General features: G+C 37.5%; 1 protein-coding gene across 8 annotated transcripts in view; it reads left to right on the top strand.

The window, feature by feature from the left end:
- The window catches only part of DMXL2 (Dmx like 2), a 172,574-nt gene that overhangs the window by 25,892 nt on the left and 123,577 nt on the right, over window positions 1-23,105 (top strand). For all 8 annotated transcript variants that reach the window (XM_055363012.2, XM_019011116.4, XM_055363013.2 and 5 more), the window contains exon 2: window positions 18,297-18,422. In XM_055363012.2, coding sequence (XP_055218987.2) covers window positions 18,297-18,422 — 126 coding nt within the window. The remainder of the gene's footprint in view (window positions 1-18,296; window positions 18,423-23,105) is intronic.

The raw sequence follows: 23,105 nt of genomic DNA, 5'->3' as shown, positions 1-23,105 counted from the left end.
GATAGCTGAGAATGATGGTTTCCAGCTTCATCCATGTCCCTACAAAGGACATGAACTCATCATTTTTTATGGCTGCATAGCATTCCATGGTGTATATGTGCCACATTTTCTTAATCCAGTCTATCATTGTTGGACATTTGGGTTGGTTCCAAGTCTTTGCTATTGTGAATAGTGCCGCAGTAAACATACGTGTGCATGTGTCTTTATAGCAGCATGATTTATAATCCTTTGGGTATATAGCCAGTAATGGGATTGCTGGGTCAAATGGTATTTCTAGTTCAAGATCCCTGAGGAATCGCCACACTGACTTCCACAATGGTCGAACTAGTTTACAGTCCCACCAGCAGTGTAAAAGTGTTCCTATTTCTCCACATCCTCTCCAGCACCTGTTGTTTCCTGACTTTTTAATGATCGCCATTCTAACTGGTGTGAGATGGTATCTCATTGTGGTTTTGATCTGCATTTCTCTGATGACCAGTGATGATGAGCGTTTTTTCATGTGTCTGTTGGCTGCATAAATGTCTTCTTTTGAGAAGTGTCTGTTCATATCCTTTGCCCACTTTTTGATGGGGCTGTTTGTTTTTTTCTTGTAAATTTGTTTGAGTTCATTGTAGATTCTGGATATTAGCCGTTTGTCAGATGAGTAGTTTGCAAAAATTTTCTCCCATTCTGTAGGTTGCCTGTTCACTCTGATGGTAGTTTCTTTTGCTGTGCAGAAGCTCTTTAGTTTAATTAGATCCCATTTGTCAATTTTGGCTTTTGTTGCCACTGCTTTTGGTGTTTTAGACATGAAGTCCTTGCCCATGCCTATGTCCTGAATGGTAATGCCTAGGTTTTCTTCTAGGGTTTTTATGGTTTTAGGTCTAACATTTAAGTCTTTAATCCATCTTGAATTAATTTTTGTATAAGGTGTAAGGAGGGGATCCAGTTTTAGCTTTCTACCTATGGCTAGCCAGTTTTCCCAGCACCATTTATTAAATAAGAAATCCTTTCCCCATTTCTTGCTTTTGTCAGGTTTGTCAAAGATCAGATGGTTGTAGATATGTGGCATAATTTCTGAGGGCTCTGTTCTGTTCCATTGGGCTATATCTCTGTTTTGGTACCAGTACCATGCTGTTTTGGTTACTGTAGCCTTGTAGTATAGTTTGAAGTCAGGTAGCGTGATGCCTCCAGCTTTGTTCTTTTGGCTTAGGATTGACTTGGCAATGCAGGCTCTGTTTTGGTTCCATATGAACTTTAAAGTAGTTTTTTCCAATTCTGTGAAGAAAGTCATTGGTAGCTTGATGGGGATGGCATTGAATCTATAAATTACCTTGGGCAGTATGGCCATTTTCACGATATTGATTCTTCCTACCCATGAGCATGGAATGTTCTTCCATTTATTTGTATCCTCTTTTATTTCATTGAGCAGTGGTTTGTAGTTCTCCTTGAAGAGGTCCTTCATGTCCCTTGTAAGATGAATTCCTAGATATTTTATTCTCTTTGAAGCAATTGTGAGTGGGAGTTCACTCATGATTTGGCTGTTTGTCTGTTATTGGTGTATAAGAATGCTTGTGATTTTTGCACATTGATTTTGTATCCTGAGACTTTGCTGAAGTTGCCTATCAGCTTAAGGAGATTTTGGGCTGAGATGGTGGGGTTTTCTGGATATACAGTCATGTCATCTGCAAACAGGGACAATTTGACTTCCTCTTTTCCTAATTGAATACCCTTTATTTCCTTCTCCTGCCTGATTGCCCTGGCCAGAACTTCCAACACTATGTTGAATAGGAGTGGTGAGAGAGGGCATCCCTGTCTTGTGCCAGTTTTCAAAGGGAATGCTTCCAGTTTTTGCCCATTCAGTATGATATTGGCTGTGGGTCTGTCATAGATAGCTCTTATTATTTTGACATACAACCCATCAATACCTAATTTATTGAGAGTTTTTAGCATGAAGGTTGTTGAATTTTGTCAAAGGCCTTTTCTGCATCTATTGAGATAATCATATGGTTTTTGTCATTGGTTCTGTTTATATGCTGGATTACATTTATTGATTTGCATATGTTGAACCAGCCTTGAATCCCAGGGATGAAGCCCACTTGATCATGGTGGATAAGCTTCTTGATGTGCTGCTGGATTTGGTTTGCCAGTATTTTATTGAGGATTTTTGCATTGATGTTCATCAGGGATATTGGTCTAAAATTCTCTTTTTTTGTTGTGTCTATGCCAGGCTTTGGTATCAGGATGATGCTGGCCTCATAAAATGAGTTAGGGAGGATTCCCTCTTTTTCTGTTGGTTGGAATAGTTTCAGAAGGAATGGTACCAGTTCCTCCTTGTACCTCTGGTAGAATTTGGCTGTGAATCCATCTGGTCCTGGATTTTTTTGGTTGGTAAGCTATTAAATTTTCCTCAATTTCAGATCCTGTTATTGGTCTGTTCAGAGATTCAGCTTCTTCCTGGTTTAGTCTTTGGAGGGTGTATGTGTCGAGGAATTTATCAATTTCTTCTAGATTTTCTAGTTTATTTGCATAGAGGTGTTATAGTATTCTCTGATGGTAGTTTGTATTTCTGTGGGATCGGTGGTGGTATCCCCTTTATCATTTTTTATTGTGTCTATTTGATTCTTCTTTTTTCTTCTTTATTAGTCTTGCTAGTGGTCTATCAGTTTTGTTGATCTTTTCAAAAAACCAGCTTCTGGATTCATTGATTTTTTTGAAGGGTTTTTTGTGTCTCTATTTCCTTCAGTTCTGCTCTGATCTTAGTTATTTCTTGCCTTCTGCTAGCTTTTGAATGTGTTTGCCCTTGCTTCTCTAGTTCTTTTAATTGTGATGTTAGGGTGTCAGTTTTAGATCTTTCCTGCTTTCTCTTGTGGGCATTTAGTGCTATAAATTTCCCTCTACACACTGCTTTGAATGTGTCCCAGAGATTCTGGTATGTCGTGTCTTTGTTCTCATTGGTTTCAAAGAACATCTTTATTTCTGCCTTCATTTTGTTATGTACCCAGTAGTCACTCAGGAGCAGGTTGTTCAGTTTCCATGTAGTTGAGCGGTTTTGAGTGAGTTTCTGAATCCTGAGTTCTAGTTTCATTGCACTGTGGTCTGAGAGACAGTTTGTTATCATTTCTGTTCTTTTCCATTTGCTGAGGAGTGCTTTACTTCCAACTATGTGGTCAATTTTGGAATAAGTGCGATGTTGTGCTGAGAAGAATGTATATTCTGTTGATTTGGGGTGGAGAGTTCTGTAGATGTCTATTAGGTCTGCTTGGTGCAGAGCTGAGTTGAATTCCTGGATATCCTTGTTAACCTTCTGTCTCATTGATCTGTCTAATGTTGACAGTGGGGTGTTAAAGTCTCCCATTATTATTGTGTGGGAGTCTAAGTCTCTTTCTAGGTCTCTAAAGACTTGCTTTAGGAACCTGGGTGTTCCTGTATTGGGTGCATATATATTTAGGATAGTTAGCTCTTCTTGTTGAATTCAGCCCTTTACCATTATATAATGGCCTTCTTTGTCTCTTTTGATCTTTGTTGGTTTGAAGTCTGTTTTATCAGAGACTAGGATTGCAACCCCTGCCTTTTTTTGTTTTCCATTTGCTTGGTAGATCTTCCTCCATCCCTTTATTTTGAGCCTATGTGTGTCTCTGCACGTGAGATGGGTTTCCTGAATACAGCACACTGATGGGTCTTGACTCTTTATCCAACTTGCCAGTTTGTGTCTTTTAATTGGGGCATTTAGCCCATTTACATTTAAGGTTAATATTGTTATGTGTGAATTTGATCCTGTCATTATGATGTTAGCTGGTTATTTTGCTCATTAGTTGATGCAGTTTCTTCCTAGTCTCGATGGTCTTTACAATTTGGCATGTTTTTGCAGTGGCTGGTACTGGTTGTTCCTTTCCATGTTTAGTGCTTCCTTCAGGAGCTCTTTTAGGGCAGGCCTGGTGGTGACAAAATCTCTCAGCATTTGCTTGTCTATAAAGGATTTTATTTCTCCTTCACTTATGAAGCTTAGTTTGGCTGGATATGAACTTCTGGGTTGAAAATTCTTTTCTTTAAGAATGTTGAATATTGGCCCCCACTCTCTTCTGGCTCTTGTAGAGTTTCTGCCGAGAGATCAGCTGTTAGTCTGATGGGCTTCCATTTGTGGGTGGACCTTTCTCTCTGGCTGCACTTAACATTTTTTCCTTCATTTCAACTTTGGTGAATCAGACAATTATGTGTCTTGGAGTTGCTCTTGTCAAGGTGTATCTTTGTGGCGTTCTCTGTATTTCCTGAATTTGAATGTTGGCCTGTCTTGCTGGATTGGGGAAGTTCTCCTGGATAATATCCTGCAGAGTGTTTTCCAACTTGGTTCCATTGTCCCCGTCACTTTCAGGTACACCAATGAGACGTAGATTTGGTCTTTTCACATAGTCCTATATTTCTTGGAGGCTTTGTTTGTTTCTTTTTATTCTTTTTTCTCTTAACTTCTCTTCTCGCTTCATTTCATTCATTTCATCTTCCATCACTGGTACCTTTCTTCCAGTTGATCGAATCAGCGACTGAGGCTGGTGCATTCGTCACGTAGTTCTTGTGCCTTGGATTTTAGCTCCATCAGGTCCTTTAAGGACTTCTCTGCGTTGGTTATTCTAGTTAGCCATTCGTCTATTTTTTTTTCAAGGTTTTTAACTTCTTTGCCATGGGTTTGAACGTTCTCCTTTAGCTCGGAGTAGTTTGATCGTCTGAAGCCTTCTTTCAGCTCGTCAAAGTCATTCTCCGTCCAGCTTTGTTCTGTTGCTGGTGAGGAGCTGCGTTCCTTTGGAGGAGGAGAGGCGCTCTGATTTTTAGAGTTTCCAGTTTTTCTGCTCTGTTTTTTCCCCATCTTTGTGGTTTTATCTACCTTTGGTCTTTGATGATGGTGACGTACAGATGGGGTTTTGGTGTGGATGTCCTTTCTGTTTGTTAGTTTTCCTTCTAAGAGTGAGGACCCTCAGCTGCAGGTCTGTGGGAGTTTGCTGGAGGTCCACTCCAGACCCTGTTTGCCTGGGTATCAGCAGCTAAGGCTGCAGAACAGCAGATATTGGTGAACAGCGGATCGTTCCTCTGGAAGTTTTGTCTCAGAGGAGTACCCGGCCATGTGCGGTGTCAGTCTGCCCCTACTGGGGGGTGCCTCCCAGTTAGGCTACTCGGGGGTCAGGGACCCACTTGAGGAGGCAGTCTGTCCGTTCTCAGATGTCCAGCTGAGTGCCGGGAGAACCACTACTCTCTTCAAGGCTGTCAGACGGACATTTAAGTCTGCAGAGGATTCTGCTGCCTTTTGTTTAGCTGTGCCCTGCCCCCAGAGGTGGAGTCTACAGAGGCAGGCAGGCCTTCTTGAACTGAGGTGGGCTCCACCCAGTTCGAGCTTCCCACCACTTTGGGCAATGGTGGGCGCCCCTCCCCCAGCCTCACTGCCACCTTGCAGTTTGATCTCAGACTGCTGTGCTAGCAATGAGCGAGGCTCTGTGGGCGTAGGACCCTCCGAGCCAGACGCAGGATATAATCTCCTGGTGTGCTGTTTGCTAAGACCATTGGAAAAACACAGTATTAGGGTGGGAGTGACCCGATTTTCCAGGTGCCGTCTGTCACCGCTTTCTTTGACTAGGAAAGGGAATTCCCTGACCCCGTGCGCTTCCTGGGTGAGGCGATGCCTCGCCCTGCTTCGGTTGACGTTCGGTGCACTGCACCCACTGTCCTGCATCCACTTTCTGACACTCCCCAGTGAGATGAACCGGTACCTCAGTTGGAAATGCAGAAATCACCCATCTTCTGCGTCGCTCACTCTGGGAACTGTAGACTGGAGCTGTTCCTATTCGGCCATCTTGGCTCCACCCCCCTTGTCTGCTATTTTTAATGAGAATCTCAAGCCTTTACAAATTAAAAAAATACAAACAAAAACTTATTGTCCACTTCTCTCTCTCTCCTCCTATCCTGGCAAAATATAAGCACATGTGGCAGGATCCTGTGTGTATTTTCTACCACATTATGCCCTGTATGCCTGGTCTAGAGTAACTGCTCAATAGACATTCGTTGACTTAATGCTTAGCAGTTATCATGTTATAAATAGTTGTTGAATAAAGAGTTAAAATGGAAGTTGGGTGCAGTGGCATGCCTGTAGTTTCAGCTACTTGGGAGGCTGAGGTGGGAGGATCACCTGAGCCTAGGAGTTTGAGTCCAACTAAGATATTGAGACCCCATCTCTTAAAAAAAAAGAAATTAAAATGGAAGTAGTCAAGGCAGATTACCTTAGTAATGGGAAATTTATTGTAAGGATATAGAAAAGAGAATAGTAGACAAATCTTCCAAGAGTCTTGTAACACAAGTTGTAGTACAGCTGAGCCTCAGTTATCAGGGACTCATTTCTGTGGACTGCTTACTCTTTCTAGTGGGCTATGTGGTCTCTTACAGTGTCTGTTCCTCTTTTTGTGTTGGGTCTATTAAAACTGGCTTACATGAGAATCACAGTGACTTCCCTGGCCTCTGTGTACATAAAGCCATTTTGGCTTTAGTGCCTGTTAGTACCTGCTGCATTTCTTGATTTTACTAGTTGAATATCTAGGAAGTAGAATCTGACCCAGTTCACTCTTTTAAGCCAGACCACATCATAGCTTGCTGGCTAGCCTATGGCTTTTGGTATTAAATTCTTGGTCTTTGGAATCAAGTGTCAACGCCAGATCCAGTCAGTTTTATACTGTTGATTACGTGGTCTGCCAGGGCTGCTCTTTCAGAAGGACTGTAGATGGGGCACTTTTCTCTAGAAAGGCCTGTGAATAAGATGAACAATACATTTGACATGATAAAGCATAATTTTTCTATTATGTGTTGTTTAGATTGTTTGCTTTTTTATTACTTTACATAATGGTGCAATAAACATCTTAATACTAATTGTGATCTTTGTTTGCATGTCTGGATGTTTTCTTAGGCTCGAGTCCTAAAAACAGATTTACTGAATCAGAGTACTCTATTTAATTCTCTTTATAGTCTGTTAATTCATAATATCGAATTATTTTCTAGAGAAGTTGTATGGTTTGATGCTGTACCATACTCTTGCTCATTGCTTTTTCTATTCTTTATTAAAGGCTGAAAAAAAGTACATTTAGCTATCTAATGCTCAAAAGCCTTGCAATCACGTATTCTGGGTTCCAAGCAATCACAGATAACTTTAGTAACTGCTATCACTATATGCATCCTGTTTTGCTCTCTTTCCTCCCAGAATTCTCATTGTACTCCTTACCCTAATTTCATGGCCAAATCCACATTTTCTTTGAAGCCCTGCTCTGTATATCCCTAATCTTTGTACCAGTTTTGCTTCTAGTCAGGGCAAGAGACAAATGTACTGAAGTAAGAGCAAGGTTTATTTTAAGATACACAATAAACCATCAAGGAAGAGCAGTTGGACTTCAGAGTAATTGGAAATAGAAAGCTGGTAGTATCAACTGCTTTGTTTTAGGGATTTTATGCATTGTTTTCTTATAGGTCTTTCTTGTCTTTGGGCATCTGATCTATTTGCTTCTGAAACTTGTGAGTTCCTCTTCAAGTTGCACATGATTCTTAATAGTTGCCTTATTTCTGAATATGCATGACTTTTCAGCTCCACTCTTTCTGGTAACTCTGGGTCTTTTGGTTTAAATTTCCCGGAGTAGACTTTGATTGGCTTAGCTCATCTTTTCCAGCTGGTTATTAGCCACCATCATTTCCAGATGGTTGTTAGTCATTACTCTGGACCATCCTTTAACTCTGCCATCTGTGAGGAGGGGAAACATCACAAAGTAAAGAACATACTGTGCCTGCTTACCTACGGCTCTATGTAAAATAGTGCACACTGGATTATTTAATCTTTTGGAGACTTTTTGAAGCAAATTTGTGTACAGCCGCAGAAATACAGTGTAAAAAAGAGGTCTCAAATGATCTAGCTGAAATCTTTCATTTGGCTGCTGAAGGAAACATCTATAGGAAGATTGTGATATACCCATTGTTACAGTGTTAGCTCCTCTAGATTCTCAGGAATATGCTCTTTCCATCATACTGAAGGTGTTGGAAGCTTAATTACAATTTAATAGTTTAATCACAATTTAATAGTTTAATCATACTATTTGAGCAAATTTTTTGGGACACTGTTACGACTATTTCCCTCAAAATATCAACATTTAGATTAAATGGTTTTCCAGAAATTTCCAATAGTTACAAAAATAATTTGAAGTTGTCATAAATATTAAGTTATGTTGGTATATATGACATAATATACAATTAACTTTAAAACTTTCAAATGTAAAATGTATTAAGAACAAATTGAGAAACAGTATTGTGGCTGGGTGTGGTGGCTCACACCTGTAATCCCAGCACTTTAGGGGGATGAGGCCTGTAATCCCAGCGCTCCTGGCCAGATCACTTGAGCCCAGGAGTTCGAGACTAGCCTGGACAACATGGTGAAATACTATCTCTACCAAAAAATACAAAAAATTGACAGGGTGTGGTGCTTGCACCTGTGGTCCTAGCTATTTGGGAGGCTGAAGTGGGAGGATTGCTTGAGTCTGGGAGGTGGCGGTTGAAGAGAGCCGAGATTATGCCACTGCACTCCAGCCTAGGGGACAGGGTGAGACCTCATCTCAAAAAAAAAACAAACCCTAAACAATATTGGGTCATCACCATCAGAGTGAACAGGCAACCTACAGAACGGGGAAAAAATTCTGCAACCTACTCAGCTGACAAAGCACTAATATCCAGAATCTACAATGAACTCAAACAAATTTACAAGAAAAAAACAAACAACCCCATCAAAAAGTGGGCAAAGGATATGAACAGACACTTCTCAAAAGAAGATATTTATGCAGCCAAAAAACACTTGAAAAAATGCTCATTATCACTGGCCATCAGAGAAATGCAAATCAAAACCACAATGAGATACCATCTCACACCAGTTAGAATGGCGATCATTAAAAAGTCAGGAAACAACAGGTGCTGGAGAGGATGTGGAGAAATAGGAACACTTTTACACTGCTGGTGGGACTGTAAACTAGTTCGACCATTGTGGAAGTCAGTGTGGCGATTCCTCAGGGATCTAGAACTAGAAATACCATCTGACCCAGCCATCCCATTACTGGCTATATACCCAAAGGATTATAAATCATGCTGCTATAAAGACACATGCACACGTATGTTTACTGCAGCACTATTCACAATAGCAAAGACTTGGAACCAACCCAAATGTCCAACAATGATAGACTGGATTAAGAAAATGTGGCACATATACACCATGGAATGCTATGCAGCCATAAAAAATGATGAGTTCATGTCCTTTGTAGGGACATGGATGAAGCTGGAAACCATCATTCTCAGCAAACTGTCACAAGGACAAAAAACCAAACACTGCATGTTCTCACTCATAGGTGGGAATTGAACAATGACAACACATGGACACAGGAAGGGGAACATCACACACCGGGACCTGTTGTGGGGTTGGGGGACGGGGGAGGGATAGCATTAGGAGATATACCTAATGCTAAATGATGAGTTAATGGGTGCAGCCCACCAACATGGCACATGTATACATATGTAACAAACCTGCACATTGTGCACATGTACCCTAAAACTTAAAGTATAATAAAAAAAGTTCTTTTTATTTCTTTAGAAGTAGCTATTTTAAAAAGTAGTATTTTACTTCATTATTTGTTATGAAGCAGATTGTTACATACTCCAAGCTTTTGAGAATAAATTTGAGGCTAAAAGGTGACTGTATGTTTTTGTATATGTTGGCCAGGCCATGGGACTGATTTTTACAGTATTGATTTTTTTTTTTTTTTTTTTAGAGATTTTTGACAATGAATACTTTGAATGGTTTATTCTTAGCACTGACATATAAATAGTTATCAAAAGCACTGACATATAAAATGTAAGATATAAGATTTTTTATTTCCACTTCCGGATCTACCTTTTATTGAGAATGCAGGCAAGCTGGAGATAGAGTTGGTTTTATAATGGTTAATTCGAGCAAATAATTAATTATTGCATATTTTGCTTTTCAAGGTCTCATTTTCCTTTCAGATATTACTACCACCAGTAAAAAAAACATGTTTTTCTTCTTTATCAGAGGTATATAAATAGACTTAGTTTGGATCACAAGTTTGTTTCTCTTTAGCTTAGTACTTAGAAGTTTGTTATAGCTCCATCTATTAGTAAATTATCAAAATTGGCTAGTTTTTTTTAGTAACATTAAATTGCTCTTTTTAAAGTCTAAATTTAAAATTTTACTTTTATAAAGAAAGTTCTTTCTTTCAGGCCAGTTGCTGTTTTGGAGTAGTTATGAAGAAATTTGAAATCATCTTGCCTTTTACCACTTACTCATAAACGCTTAGAATGTTTTCTTAAGTTTTCTTCTGTTGTTTTTTTCTGGCCGTAGATTTTTGTTTTTACATATTTGTAGTCAAGCTTTGTGTTATGTTTCCCTCGACAGAGCACCCACAGCTTTGCTTTTTTCTACTGCTTCTTGCATAAATTTTGTTAATTTTGCGTTTTCTGATATGAGTTGTTTCTAAGAGGAACAGTCTCTTTGATTACCACACAAGCAGTCGTTATTAGGTTATTTCCAACATTTCCGTACTCATCATTGACTTAGGTTAAACTTTTTTGCTGTAAGCTTTCTTCATACTGTCTAGTTCCTTTTTCATGTATTTATTTTGCTTATTCAGCACTCTCGAGTGGACTTTGGGCAGTTAGAATAACTGAATCATGTCAGTAAAGTGTGTTCTCAATCATGTGGACAAAAGAACTTATTCAAATGCTACCCGTTCCCTGCTTTTCTTACTGTAGTGTGGACTTATATCTCATGGTAGGAGTTTTATGTATCTTGGAATTGGCGGTGCCTGGTGGTGGGTGGGAGTTAATAATGGTAAGGGTTTGTTTGTAGGTGTGAAAAACTGCAGAAAGACAAATGGACCAATAATATGAATAGTCAGTTTACAGAGAAAGAAATATAAATAGCTGATAAATATGTGAAAAAATGCTTATCTTCTAATAAAAATACAAATTAGAACAGGGAGATGTCAGGTTTTGTTGGAATGGAAAGATTAAAACATTTGATAATGATTGGGGTTAGTGAGTAAGTGGAGAAATAGGTACTTTTATACAGCTTGGGGCTATAATCTTTTTGGAAGACAATTTGCAGTTGCAATTAATTTTAATCACTGATCCAGCATATTATATCTTAGAATTTATTCTGTAGGGATTCTTGGACACATACGCATATATCATCTATACATACATGTTCATCGAAGCATTGTTTGAAATAGTAAAAGACTGGAAACAACCAAAATTAATTATGGCAAAGCCACAACATGAAATATTAATACTGTGCAGCTATTAAGAAGAATGAAGTAATTTCCTCTGTGCTGATGTAGAAAGTTCTTCAAGATACATTGTTAACTAAGTGGAAAATAAGTGGCAGAATTGTGTATAGCATGATCCCATTTATGTTAAAAGAAGATATATAAAAGATATACTTTTATATATTGAACATTTCAGGAAGGGTTCATAGGTAATTATTAAGTAATTGCTTCCTGGGAATGAGGAGGGGAGGGGTAAGAAGGGTGAAAAGGATGAGAAGGTGACTTCATTTTCTTATTTAGTTTTAAAATTTAGTATGTGTGTTATTTCCTCTATGAAAAAGAAAATCTTGTTACTAAAAACATTAATATTAAACATTTTATGTGCCTTATTTACCTTGTACATGATTTCAATGGATATGTGAGTTGTGAAATTTCTTGCTTAATCAGGAATGTATTTAATAAGGAAACTTATTTGTCCTTTTTAGAAATTAATAATTCTGAGAGTATCATAAAGAGCTAGGGTTTTAATTAGGTGACTAAAATGGAGAGAAGGAATGGGTGTTTTCCTGGGAAATCTTTGTTAATCTGTGTTTTGTCCTCTTGGTTGTAAGATTTTTCTTATGTCAACACTGGCCTCTTAAGACTCTTCTATAAGATCTCTTGGTACAGCCAAGTAACCATCAAAGCCCAGACAACCCTGCCTTCCTGTTAGTTTTTTTGTTTATGAGCAAAGATCACAGCAGAAGTGAAGAATTTAAATGTAATTAATAAAGAGCAAAAAATTTGAGCAACAGAAAACAAAACGATAGAAAAATGTCATTAGTAAAGTGGAAAAAACAGTAAAGAGGGATGAGTTTGAATTATAGTCGTGTATTTACCTTGTGACTTAGGAATTTGATTAAATCCTGTGAAATTCCTTTTTCAAAAATATTAAAGTGGGATTAATAACCAACTTCTAGGATTGTTGCAGTCTTGAAAGAAAGATTAGGAATATAGAATGAAAATAGTATAATACCTGTCACCCAGTAGGTTTTTAATAAATGGTACCTCCTTCTTGTAATTATTTTTCTAACTCTTAATAAAATGTGCCTTCTTCAGTATAAAAGTAGACATATTTACATTGATCAAAACTCACTCCCAGGGAGAGGTGGGAGTTTAATAGTAACACTCTTGATATAGTATTCTTGGTAAGATTATAGTACTTTGTTAAACCTCTCAACATGCTTAATACACCTTGATTTATCAGGTTTTGTTTCTTTTTTTTGGTCTTTGAAGTTTAGACATGTATCAGTAGTTGTCAATGATCTCAAACTTTGACCCTGTAACTTCCAGGATGTTAAAACATCCAACTATTCTATAGTAAATGCTAATGTAATTAATCTGTTGTATGCTATAGTTTCATAGGAAATGTGGTCATGTTTGTTTAAGCTTTTTAAAAGTTTTCCTTTTGTTACTCTCCGCTTCAATTTATCTGAGACATAAAGGAAATTTGAGAAATTAGAACAGTGTTTGTGGGATTAGAGTATTAGTTTTCTTTTCTGAAAATAATGTAGTTAAGACAATTATATATAAAACTAAAGTTAGAGAAGACTGAATGAGTGTGTTATGCCTCTTCACACTGCATATTAAACGACCTCTCAACATGCCTAATACTCCCTTATCAGTGCTTTTTTTGTCTCTTAAATTTAGACGCATCTGTCTGTGGTTGTCAGTGATCTCAAAATTTGCATTGTTCATGAGGACATTAAACCCTCTAGAGCAGCGGTCTCCAACCTTTTTGGTACCAAGGACTGGTTTTGTGGAAGACAGTTTTTCTACAGCGAGGGGTGAAGGAGAGGGATGGTTTTGGGATGATTCAAGCACATTATGTTTACCATTAGATTCTCATAAAGAGCATGCAGCCTACATCCCTAGCATGTGCAGTTTACAATAGGGCTTGCGTTCCTATGAGCATCTAATGCCACCGCTGATCTGGCAGGAGATGGAGCTCAGGCAGTATTGCTCGCTCACTCACTGCTCACCTCCTGCTGTGAGGCCCAGTTCCTAACAGGCCATGGACTGGTAGTAAGAATTGGGGACCCCTGCTCTAAAGAAAGCAGCAATATCTTTATTGTGGTAATAGTACCACAGCAAAGAAAAGAAACACATTCGCACAACTTTAAATACAATTTTTAGGAGTTCAAAGACCTACTGAGGTCATCTATGACTTAACGTCTATTAGACTTCAGGTGGAAAACTTTTAGTTTCAATGTTCAAAGCAGAGAATACTTTTCTCTTTCCTAATAGGATGGATTTGGTCTCTAAGAATAGGATTATAACAAGTGAGGGTTAATATTTTTAAAGTTTTTTTTGGATGTAGCAGTTTATGCTACAGAATTATCTCTGAGCTGTGAATTACTAATATCAGCTAATCATTCTTTATCATCAGATAAACAGTTTAGTCCTTTTATAAAACAAATCCTCCCACATGAATGGAAGGAAAGCCATTTTTCTAAGACCCTTCCTCTTTTCTTGGGCCTTCTCTGTGTGTAGGGGCTGAGCCATATCCTTGATTTCAAGATAAAGTGTTTTATAGGTCAGTACTGTTAGAAGAGCAGTACACTCGTATATTGTGCTCTGGCACAGGTCAGCTCTACAAAGAATCCAAGGAGGGATAATCCGGTCAAGGGATTCCATTTCTCCAGAAAAGGCTTGCAGTCCTTTTCCTTGCCTCCCTATAATAATCCTGTGGCCTATCTCCCACATGTGAAGAGGTTAGTTTACTAACTTTACTAACTTAGCTTAGTCAGAAGTATTTCATTTATCTAACACAAAGGAGCCCACATCCATACTCTCTGGGGTCAATTTAGTATTTGCTTGTAGTCTTAACGAACACCCTGTTTTCCTCCTGCACTATAAATTCTTCCTCTGGTAAAACTAGATTCTGAAAAAGAATGGAACAAAATCATTTTTGATCTCTCTAAAATTGAGAGAATGGGAATCTTTTGAGTAAATTATAGATTTTGTATAAACTGTTGGTCTTTACAGAATGCTTATTCTGTGCTCCATGATGTGGTAAATTAATTGGGATTACAAAAATGAACACACTCCTTCTAGCACCAACAGGATCTTCATGGAATAGAGGTAGGGCAATGCAGTGGAAAGAGCAGGAACTTTGCTGTGAAGCAAATGAATCCTCATTCAGTGAACTAGGGCAAATTACTTACCCTTTCTGGGCCTCAGTTTCTCTGTCTTCAAAAGCAGGCCTGTGAAGATAATGATAATTTTTGTAAAGACCCTAGCAAAACAGCTTGATCATAGTAGGTATTCAGTAAATGGTGAATTATAAGGAAGGCTTTGGTAGATTCTCTTCTAATAGATCTTCTACATTTGTTGATACTGTTAGCTGGAAAATCAGTCACAATCTCTCCCTCTTTTCTTAAGCTTATGAGGATAGGTTGGCCAAATTATTAGCAACAAGGCAGTGTCAGTGTTTCAACTCCATGTTCTTTGACTAAGTTTCTAGGTACATAGACTTCTGGAGCCAGACATTCGGTTAGGAAGACTTTAATAATTTATTTACTATACAGCTATTTATTGAGAGCTGCTTATGTGCTAGGTGTTGGGACCACAATGGTAAACAAGGACAAGGTAAGGTCCTTGCTCTGATGAACCATTCAGTATAGTGGGAACCAGATAGACATTAAACATGCCTTAAAGCCATTAAAATCTCATGGGCCCTCAATTACAGAATGCATGTGATTCAGTACTGACTGATTATATGAGTCCCTTTTTCTTCCACACTTGGATTATTTATGCATTAGACTCTTTAGAAAATGCCCCTGTGCACTTTTTCAAGCTGTTAGTGTGCAGTAGTTTAAGAGATTCCATTCTAGCAGTAATCATGGTTATTATATAAAATGGTAGGCATTGCGTAACTCTGGTTCAACAGGAAACTAGCACCAGACACAAGTTGTTCCATTTTGATGGGAATTACTAGTTTGGTAGGGGGTTTGAGACCATTCTAAACCAGTGGTCTTTAAACTTTCCGTTTTTTTCCTTTTCTTGAGACAGGGTCTCACTTAGTCACCCAGGCTGGAGTGCAGTGGTGCAATCATAGCTCACTTCAGCCTTGACTTCCCGGGCTTAAGTGATTCTTCCACCTCAGCTTCCCGAGTAGCTGGGACTGCAGGCGTGTGACACCACGCTCAACTAATTTTTGGATGTTCTGTAGAGATGAAGTCTCACTGTATTTCCCAGGCTATTCTCGAACTCCTAGGCTCAAGTGATCTTCCTGCCTTCGCCTTCCAAAGTGTTGGGATTACAGGCATGAGCCACTGTACCCAGCCTCTTAACTTTTAGTAGCTGTGTAGTATTCCAGTGTAATTCAGTAATTATTTAACTACTCCTCACTGATGAGTGGTATGATTATATTTAGTTTTTGCTACTATAAATACTGCGGCTCTGAATGTCCTACATATATTTTGGCAAACTTTTGTACATATACTTATAGGGTAAAATAGGGAATATTTGATCAAAAGGTATATTGTACTTAAGATTTTGATAGATATTGCCAAATTATTTTATCCATGCAGATTTTAATTTAAAGTCTGGTGTGGGACTGAGCAGTCTGTGTTTCTGATAGGTTTCCTAGGTGATTTTGATGCATCCAATTTGAACTATTGCCGGATCAGAAAAATGGAGTATAGTACACATTCTCTGGAAAACATCAGGCAATTATGGTTATCTAGGGAAGAGTAAAAAGCCTTTTCAGTGACTGAGCCGTAAGAGTGAATTTATCTTAAGTAGCACTAGTTGCTAGGGATGGCACATCTTTAGAGAAACAAAGTGTACTAATATTTATATGGAATATTTTATGTCTTTTTGATATATAATGTAGGGAAAAGAATGTAAGAATTGTAAGGACCTGAGTTTGAACACTTTGCATTTAGTAACTGTAATCTTGGGCAAATTAATGAACTTGAATTTTTCTTTAAAGAGTGATAATATCTACCCTCCAGGTTTGTTGCAAAGATTAAAGAGAGAGTGATCCAACACTTGTTGAGTACTTCTGTCTTCTACTATTTTATGACTGTCTCTGTCATGGCAGTTTGTCATTTAGTTGTAATTAGTAATTTACCTAGTCATCTCCCCATTAGAGTAACTGGGACCATGTCTTGTACTTTAGTGTTCTCAGTCCCTAGCCCAGACTCGAGACTTGGTGCACTGTTCTGTTTCTTAAATGACTGTGTAAATTTTCCATTTTAATTTTCACAAGTATCCTAAGAGACAAGTATTATTTGCTTCATTTTACCATGAGGAAATGCTTAGGGAACTTAAATAACTTTCTTAAGATAGCACAACATGGCATAACCAAAACTGAAAACTGTGTGTTTGATTTCAAACTAGATAAAGTCTGCTTAAAACATGAATCCACTTTGCTGAGATAATGATATAAGGCACGTTGGAAATTTTGAAATTGTTCCTCAAGAGTAAGATGATTTTTGTTATTTTAATACTATACTTTAAAAATTAGCATGGTGATCCAAACATTTCTTCTGCATATACTGAATATTCCCCTTCAGTTTAGCTTTCCTGAATTCATGGTATAACCAAGTCTGCCTTGTCTATAAGAATGTAAGTGATCATTTCCTCCTGTGAGTGATTTTCTCCATATTTTTCTTGCTTGAAATTCTGTCTTTGCTTTTCTTTTGGTGAACTTTTTGATTTTTATAAACACATGGGTTGAAGATGTTTTATATAGTGGTTACGGCAGGATTTTGGTAACATTGGAAGTTTTAGTAGAAGTAATGTCTTCCTGTCTGGTCTTTATCTTCATTTCCCTCTTTCATTAGCAGCCTTATATGGATTCCTTCAGGGCATGGGTCACTGATTCAGATGTCATCACATGTCAGCCCTGGCTATTGGATATCTCTATTTTGTAGGTCGTAACCACACTGCTTAAGGGTGTGGAAACAGTGAGGAAAAATACCATTTCATAAGTTTTATGTTTATCTTGCTTTTAATGGAGCTTTTCTTTTGAGAATTGGGTTGTTAGGTTGTTTTGAATATTTAATCATAAGTAGTTTGGAAGAAAAAGAAATATGTCCCAACTCTCTGACCCTTAGGTCATAAAATTCACAAAGTTGCAAAACAGGAATAGCATACAGCAAGAAGTGTTGCAATAGGAAGAAATGTGTGGTTTTACTCATTAGAGTTGGACATGGGAATTTTCCCAACAATTTAATTCTGTGTTGTAGTCTATTTTCAAGATCATATAGTGGTATTTGCCCAATATTCTATATAAATTGTTCATTTTCTATTTTATTTGACTTTTTTACCTTTGGTAAAACAACTTTGGGTTGGTTTCCTTTCTCCCTCAGGCCTGATGATGTTGGGGATGGATGGTGGATGTTGGAGGCAGGCTGCGTTGTGGATTCATTTGAGTCATTGATGCATTTAAGTTTAGCCATTGCCTTAGTGCATCTAATTCTGCCTTTGTTGTTCATGTTTATTTAACTAGCTTTTTAAGGCATGTGGAATTGTGTTGGAAAATGCATGCCTGATTTCTATCTTGATATTTCTTAAGCCTGGTTTGAACCCTGGGAACAGATTTACAGTCTTCAATGTCTTAGTATTTTTAGATGGAGCTTTTATACTTTAGGGTTTACTGAGATGAACTTTGGAGAGAAAGTCTAAACAGAATGACTTATGACCTGCAGGAACAGTGGCTGTTCTAAGAACTGGAAGAACCCTTTTCCTGTTAGTAACAGTTGTTGAATGATAATGCATGGAGTGTCATCAGTTTATTTTTTAATGTGACTTTTAATGTTCTTATTTAGAAATTGATATTCTTATTATATTAACTATTTTGTAAAATGTCCCAAGGTATACTTTATAATGGCAATAAAATCTAAGATAAAATAGTATGTAATAAGATTTCAAAAGTTACATATCTTACGTATTGTAAAACTTTTTTTTTTTTTTTTTTTTTTTTTTTAGGCATATGGATCAGGCTGTGATATTGTTATTTTGGCAAATGACTTTGAATGTGTACAGATCATTCCTGGTGCTAAGCATGGAAACATCCAAGTCAGCTGTGTGGAGTGTTCTAACCAACAAGGAAGAGTAAGGGATTTAATTTCTTTACCGAATGTCATTTAAAAATGTGTTTAATAATCTCAGAATCTTCTTATCCTTTTATGCAAAGCTTGTGTATAATTTCGTATGTATTGCTTGGGTGATTATTAGCAGAAGCTGCAAAGTGATAGGTTTATACAAATTGTAAAGTGCCATTAAACTGATAATTTGATAATTGTTCTACAGCTGTATGTATACTGTCTTCAAAGATCTGTAGGCCTTACAATCCTGTGCATACTGATATTCTGCCAGTTAATACTTCTAGCAGCCATTAAGCCAGTAAGGGGAAGTAAACTTTTTTCTTCTCTACCTAGCACCCCTTATATCACTCATACTATAACATCAAAGTTTTATTAAGAAACTCTGCAAGTTGTTAATATCTAATATCATGCTTGTCATATAGGAAGTGCTTTGTAAAGTCTGTTAACATACTGAAAGATTTTTTGTTGAGTGAAGAGTCTTATGGTTCATTCAGGCTTTAAAACAGAGGTTTTATTTTGAAATAGTTAAAATTTCATCATATGTACCTCTCCCCCAATTTTCAAACATAATGTACATCAAATTTTGGTTGCATGTCAAGTAAATATAGGATGTTTGCTGTATACTCCAGCAATTCAATAAGGCCAGTATTATGTAGCCGAGTTGAATGTCTCTACGAGAATAGAGAAATAAGGTTTTTACCTGTAATCATTGTAACAGTTTAAACAATCTTAGTGTTCTAGAAATTGTTCTTTATTGGGTAACAAATTTGATCAAGAATATGTTAAATCAGAATATTCATGGTGATAAATAGTAATCATACAAATTTATACTGAATGATAAATTATGGTTACTTTATCATACCATTTATCCTGCCCTATCCTACTGCCCATATCAAGCCTTAATATTTGTGTAAATGTACCAGTATTTGACAATTCAGTGATACATTTGACCTAGTATTGAAACACTGGATTTCCTGGTGTTTCCTGGTACTTGTTTCTTGCTTTTCTAATTTTTCCCCCCAGGTACTCCCCACCCTCAAGCATTGCTTACACTTAGTTTAGAAAACACGGGGAGTGTCAGATTTCTCTCTTTAATTTTTTGTTGCTCTTCTCTCTAGGCCAAGCAAGGTAGCTTAAGCCTGCCTAAAGTTGTATGATAGTTGTCAGAGGTGAATTTTAGTAAATAACTCAAGTGCTGGTGATAATCGCAATGAACACACATTCTCTGGGAGTAAAACTTTTTAAAAAAGTATATAAGACATTGGTATTCATACCATGGGAAACAGAGCAACTTGTGTTTCTACTTTTCTTGAGATGGTTTAATGTACATAAGGCAAAATTATAATATCTTTATTGTCTTTATTGACATCTTCGTTTAGTCCTTTTATCCCCCAGTCCTTGTGGTGATAACTTTCACATTGGTGACTTTGTATTAGTCTGTTATAATCATTCATTCGTTGATTGACATGTTGAATGGAATCATTCACAACACTTTTTGCGTAAGTGTTATTTGAAGTAGCTTTCTGTTGTGGATTATGATTTTTCTTGGAAAGAATGTTAGATGTTGGGTAAGAGTTAAAATCACTTTTTGGTATAACAGTGCCTTAAAATCACAGGGGATATTTTTGGCAGGCCTTAAAAGAATATATACCTAATTGAGTTTTAAAGGTTAACCAGGGTGCAGAGGTGTCAGAAAGGACGGTTTTTGGTCTATTCCCTGTAGTTAATTCCATCTTACCAAGAGGAGAGTGAACTTAGAAATAGCCTTCAAGAAATTATTGGAAAACAGGCTGTGGTAGTTTCTGGGAACAGAGGGATTTATGTCTTTTCTTACCAGGTATGTCACCTGGAACAAAATCCTCCTGGTCCCTAAATTTCTTGCTTCAGTCCTCTGGAGATGTCTTCATCAGCTCTTTCCCCCAGGTGCAGTTTATGGCTCCCTGACTTCTCCTTAGCCTGTTTTTTGTATTCCTTCCTCTAGATGGTGTCCCAATTGGTATTTTCTGTTTGATGGTATAATTAGGCCATTTTATTTGAAATATTTTTAAGACCTGTTATTAGTTGATGCTTTTCTCATAGATTTTATATTATTTTCACTAGATTATAAAGTTTCTGACAAAGATGCATGCTTTTGAAATGTATTTTTTAATAGTTATTTTATATTAAAAATAAAATTCTTATGAAAAATATGATTTTTTCCATATATATATTTTTTATTATACTTTAAGTTCTGGGGCACACGTGCAGAACGTGTAGGTTTGTTACATAGGTATACACGTGCCATGGTGGTTTGCTGCACCCATCAACCCATCATCTACATTAGGTATTTCTCCTAATGCTATCCCTCCCCTAGCCCCCCGACCCCCTGACAGGCCTCGGTGTGTGATGTTCCCCCCAGTGTCCATGTGTTCTCGTTGTTCAACTCCCACTGATGAGTGAGAACATATTGTTTGGTTTTCTGTTTGTGTGTTAGTTTGCTGAGAATAATGGTTTCCAGCTTCTTCCATGTTCCTGCAAAGGACATGAACTCATCCTTTTTTATGGCTGTGTAGTATTCCATGGTGTATATGTGCCACATTTTCTTTATCCAGTCTATCATTGATGGGCATTTGGGTTGGTTCCAAGTCTTTGCTGTTGTGAACAGTGCTACAATAAACATACATGTGCATGTGTCTTTATAGTAGAATGATTTATAATCCTTTGGGTATATACCCAGTAATGGGATTGGTGGGTCAAATGGTATTTCTGGTTCTAGATCCTTGAGGAATCGCCACACTGTCTTCCACAATGGTTGAACTAATTTACACTCCCACCAACAGTGTAAAAGCGTTCCTATTTCTCCACATCCTCTCCAGCACCTGTTGTTTCCTGGCTTTTTAATGATCACCATTCTAACTGATGTGAGATGGTATCTCATTGTGGTTTTGATTTGCATTTCTCTAATGACCAGTGATGACCAGCATTTTTTTTCATATGTTTGTTGCTTATCAGCTTAAGGAGATTTTGGGCTGAGACAATGGGGTTTTCTAAATATACAATCATGTCATCTAAAAACAGAGATAATTTGACTTCCTCTTTTCCTAATTGAATACCCTTTCTTTCTTTCTCTTGCCTGATTGCCCTGGCCAGAACTTCCAACACTATGTTGAATAGGAGTGTTGAGAGAGGGCATCCTTGTCTTGTACCGGTTTGCAAAGGGAATGCTTCCAGTTTTTGTCCATTTAGTATGATATTGGCTGTGGGTTTGTCATAAATAGCTCTTATTATTTTGAGATACGTTCCATCATTACCTAGTTTATTGAGAGTTTTTAGCATGAAGGGCTGTTGAATTTTGTCAAAGGCCTTTTCTGCATCTATTGAGATAATCATGTGGTTTTTGTCATTGGTTCTCTTTATGTGATGGATTACATTTATTGATTTGTGTATGTTGAACCAGCCTCTCATCCCAGGGATGAAGCCGATTTGATGGTGATGGACAAGCTTTTTGATGTGCTGCTGGATTTGGTTTGCCAGTATTTTATTGAGGATTTTTGCATTGATGTTCATCAGCCATATTGGTGTAAAATTTTCTTTTTTGGTTGTGTCTCTGCCAGGTTTTGGTATCAGGATGATGCTGGCCTCATAAAATGAGTTAGGGAGGATTCCCTCTTTTTTTATTGTTTGGAATAGTTTCAGAAGGAATGGTACCAGCTCCTTTTTGTACCTCTGGTAGAATTCAGCTGTGAATCCATCTGGTCCTGGACTTTTTTTGGTTGGTAGGCTATTAATTATTGCCTCAATTTCAGAACCTCTTATTGGTCTATTCAGGGATTCAACTTCTTCCTGGTTTAGTATTGGGAGGGTGTATGTGTCCAGGAATTTATCCATTTCTTCTAGATTTTCTAGTTTATGTGTGTAGAGGTGTTTATTATATTCTCTGATGGTAGTTTGTGTTTCTGTGGGATCATTGGTGATATCCCCTTTATCATTTTTTATTGTGTCTATTTGATTCTTCTCTTTTTTTCTTTATCAGTCTGGCTAGTGGTCTATGTATTTTGTTAATCTTTTCCAAAAACCAGTTCCTGGATTCATTGATTTTTTTGAAGGGTTTTTCATGTTTCCATCTCCTTCAGTTCTGCTCTGATCTTAGTTATTTCTTGCCTTCTGCTAGCTTTTGAATGTGTTTGCTCTTGCTTCTCTAGTTCTTTTAATTGTGATGTTAGGGTGTCAATTTTAGATCTTTCCTGCTTTCTCTTGTGGGCATTTAGTGCTATAAATTTCCATCTACACACTGCTTTGAATGTGTCCCAGAGATTCTGGTATGTTGTGTCTTTGTTCTCATTGGTTTCAGAGAACATCTTTTATTTCTGCCTTCATTTTGTTATTTACCCAGTAGTCATTCAGGAGCAGGTTGTTCAGTTTCCACGTAGTTGTGAGGTTTTGAGTGAGTTTTTAAATTCTGAGTTCTAATATGATTGCGCTGTGGTCTGAGAGACTATTTGTTATGATTTCCATTCTTTTGCATTTGCTGAGGAGTGTTTTACTTCCAATTATGTGGTCAATTTTAGAATAAGTGTGATGTGGTGCTGAGAAGAATGTATACTCTTGATTTGGTGTGGTGAGTTCTGTAGATGTCTATTACGTCTGCTTGGTGCAGAGCTGAGTTCAAGCCCTGGTATCCTTGTTAATTTTCTGTCTTGTCGATCCGTCT

This window comes from Gorilla gorilla, chromosome 16, assembly GCF_029281585.2.
Source record: "Gorilla gorilla gorilla isolate KB3781 chromosome 16, NHGRI_mGorGor1-v2.1_pri, whole genome shotgun sequence".
In the NCBI taxonomy this organism is placed as follows: Eukaryota; Metazoa; Chordata; class Mammalia; order Primates; family Hominidae; genus Gorilla; species Gorilla gorilla.
This window is presented reverse-complemented; position numbering and strand designations above follow the sequence as displayed.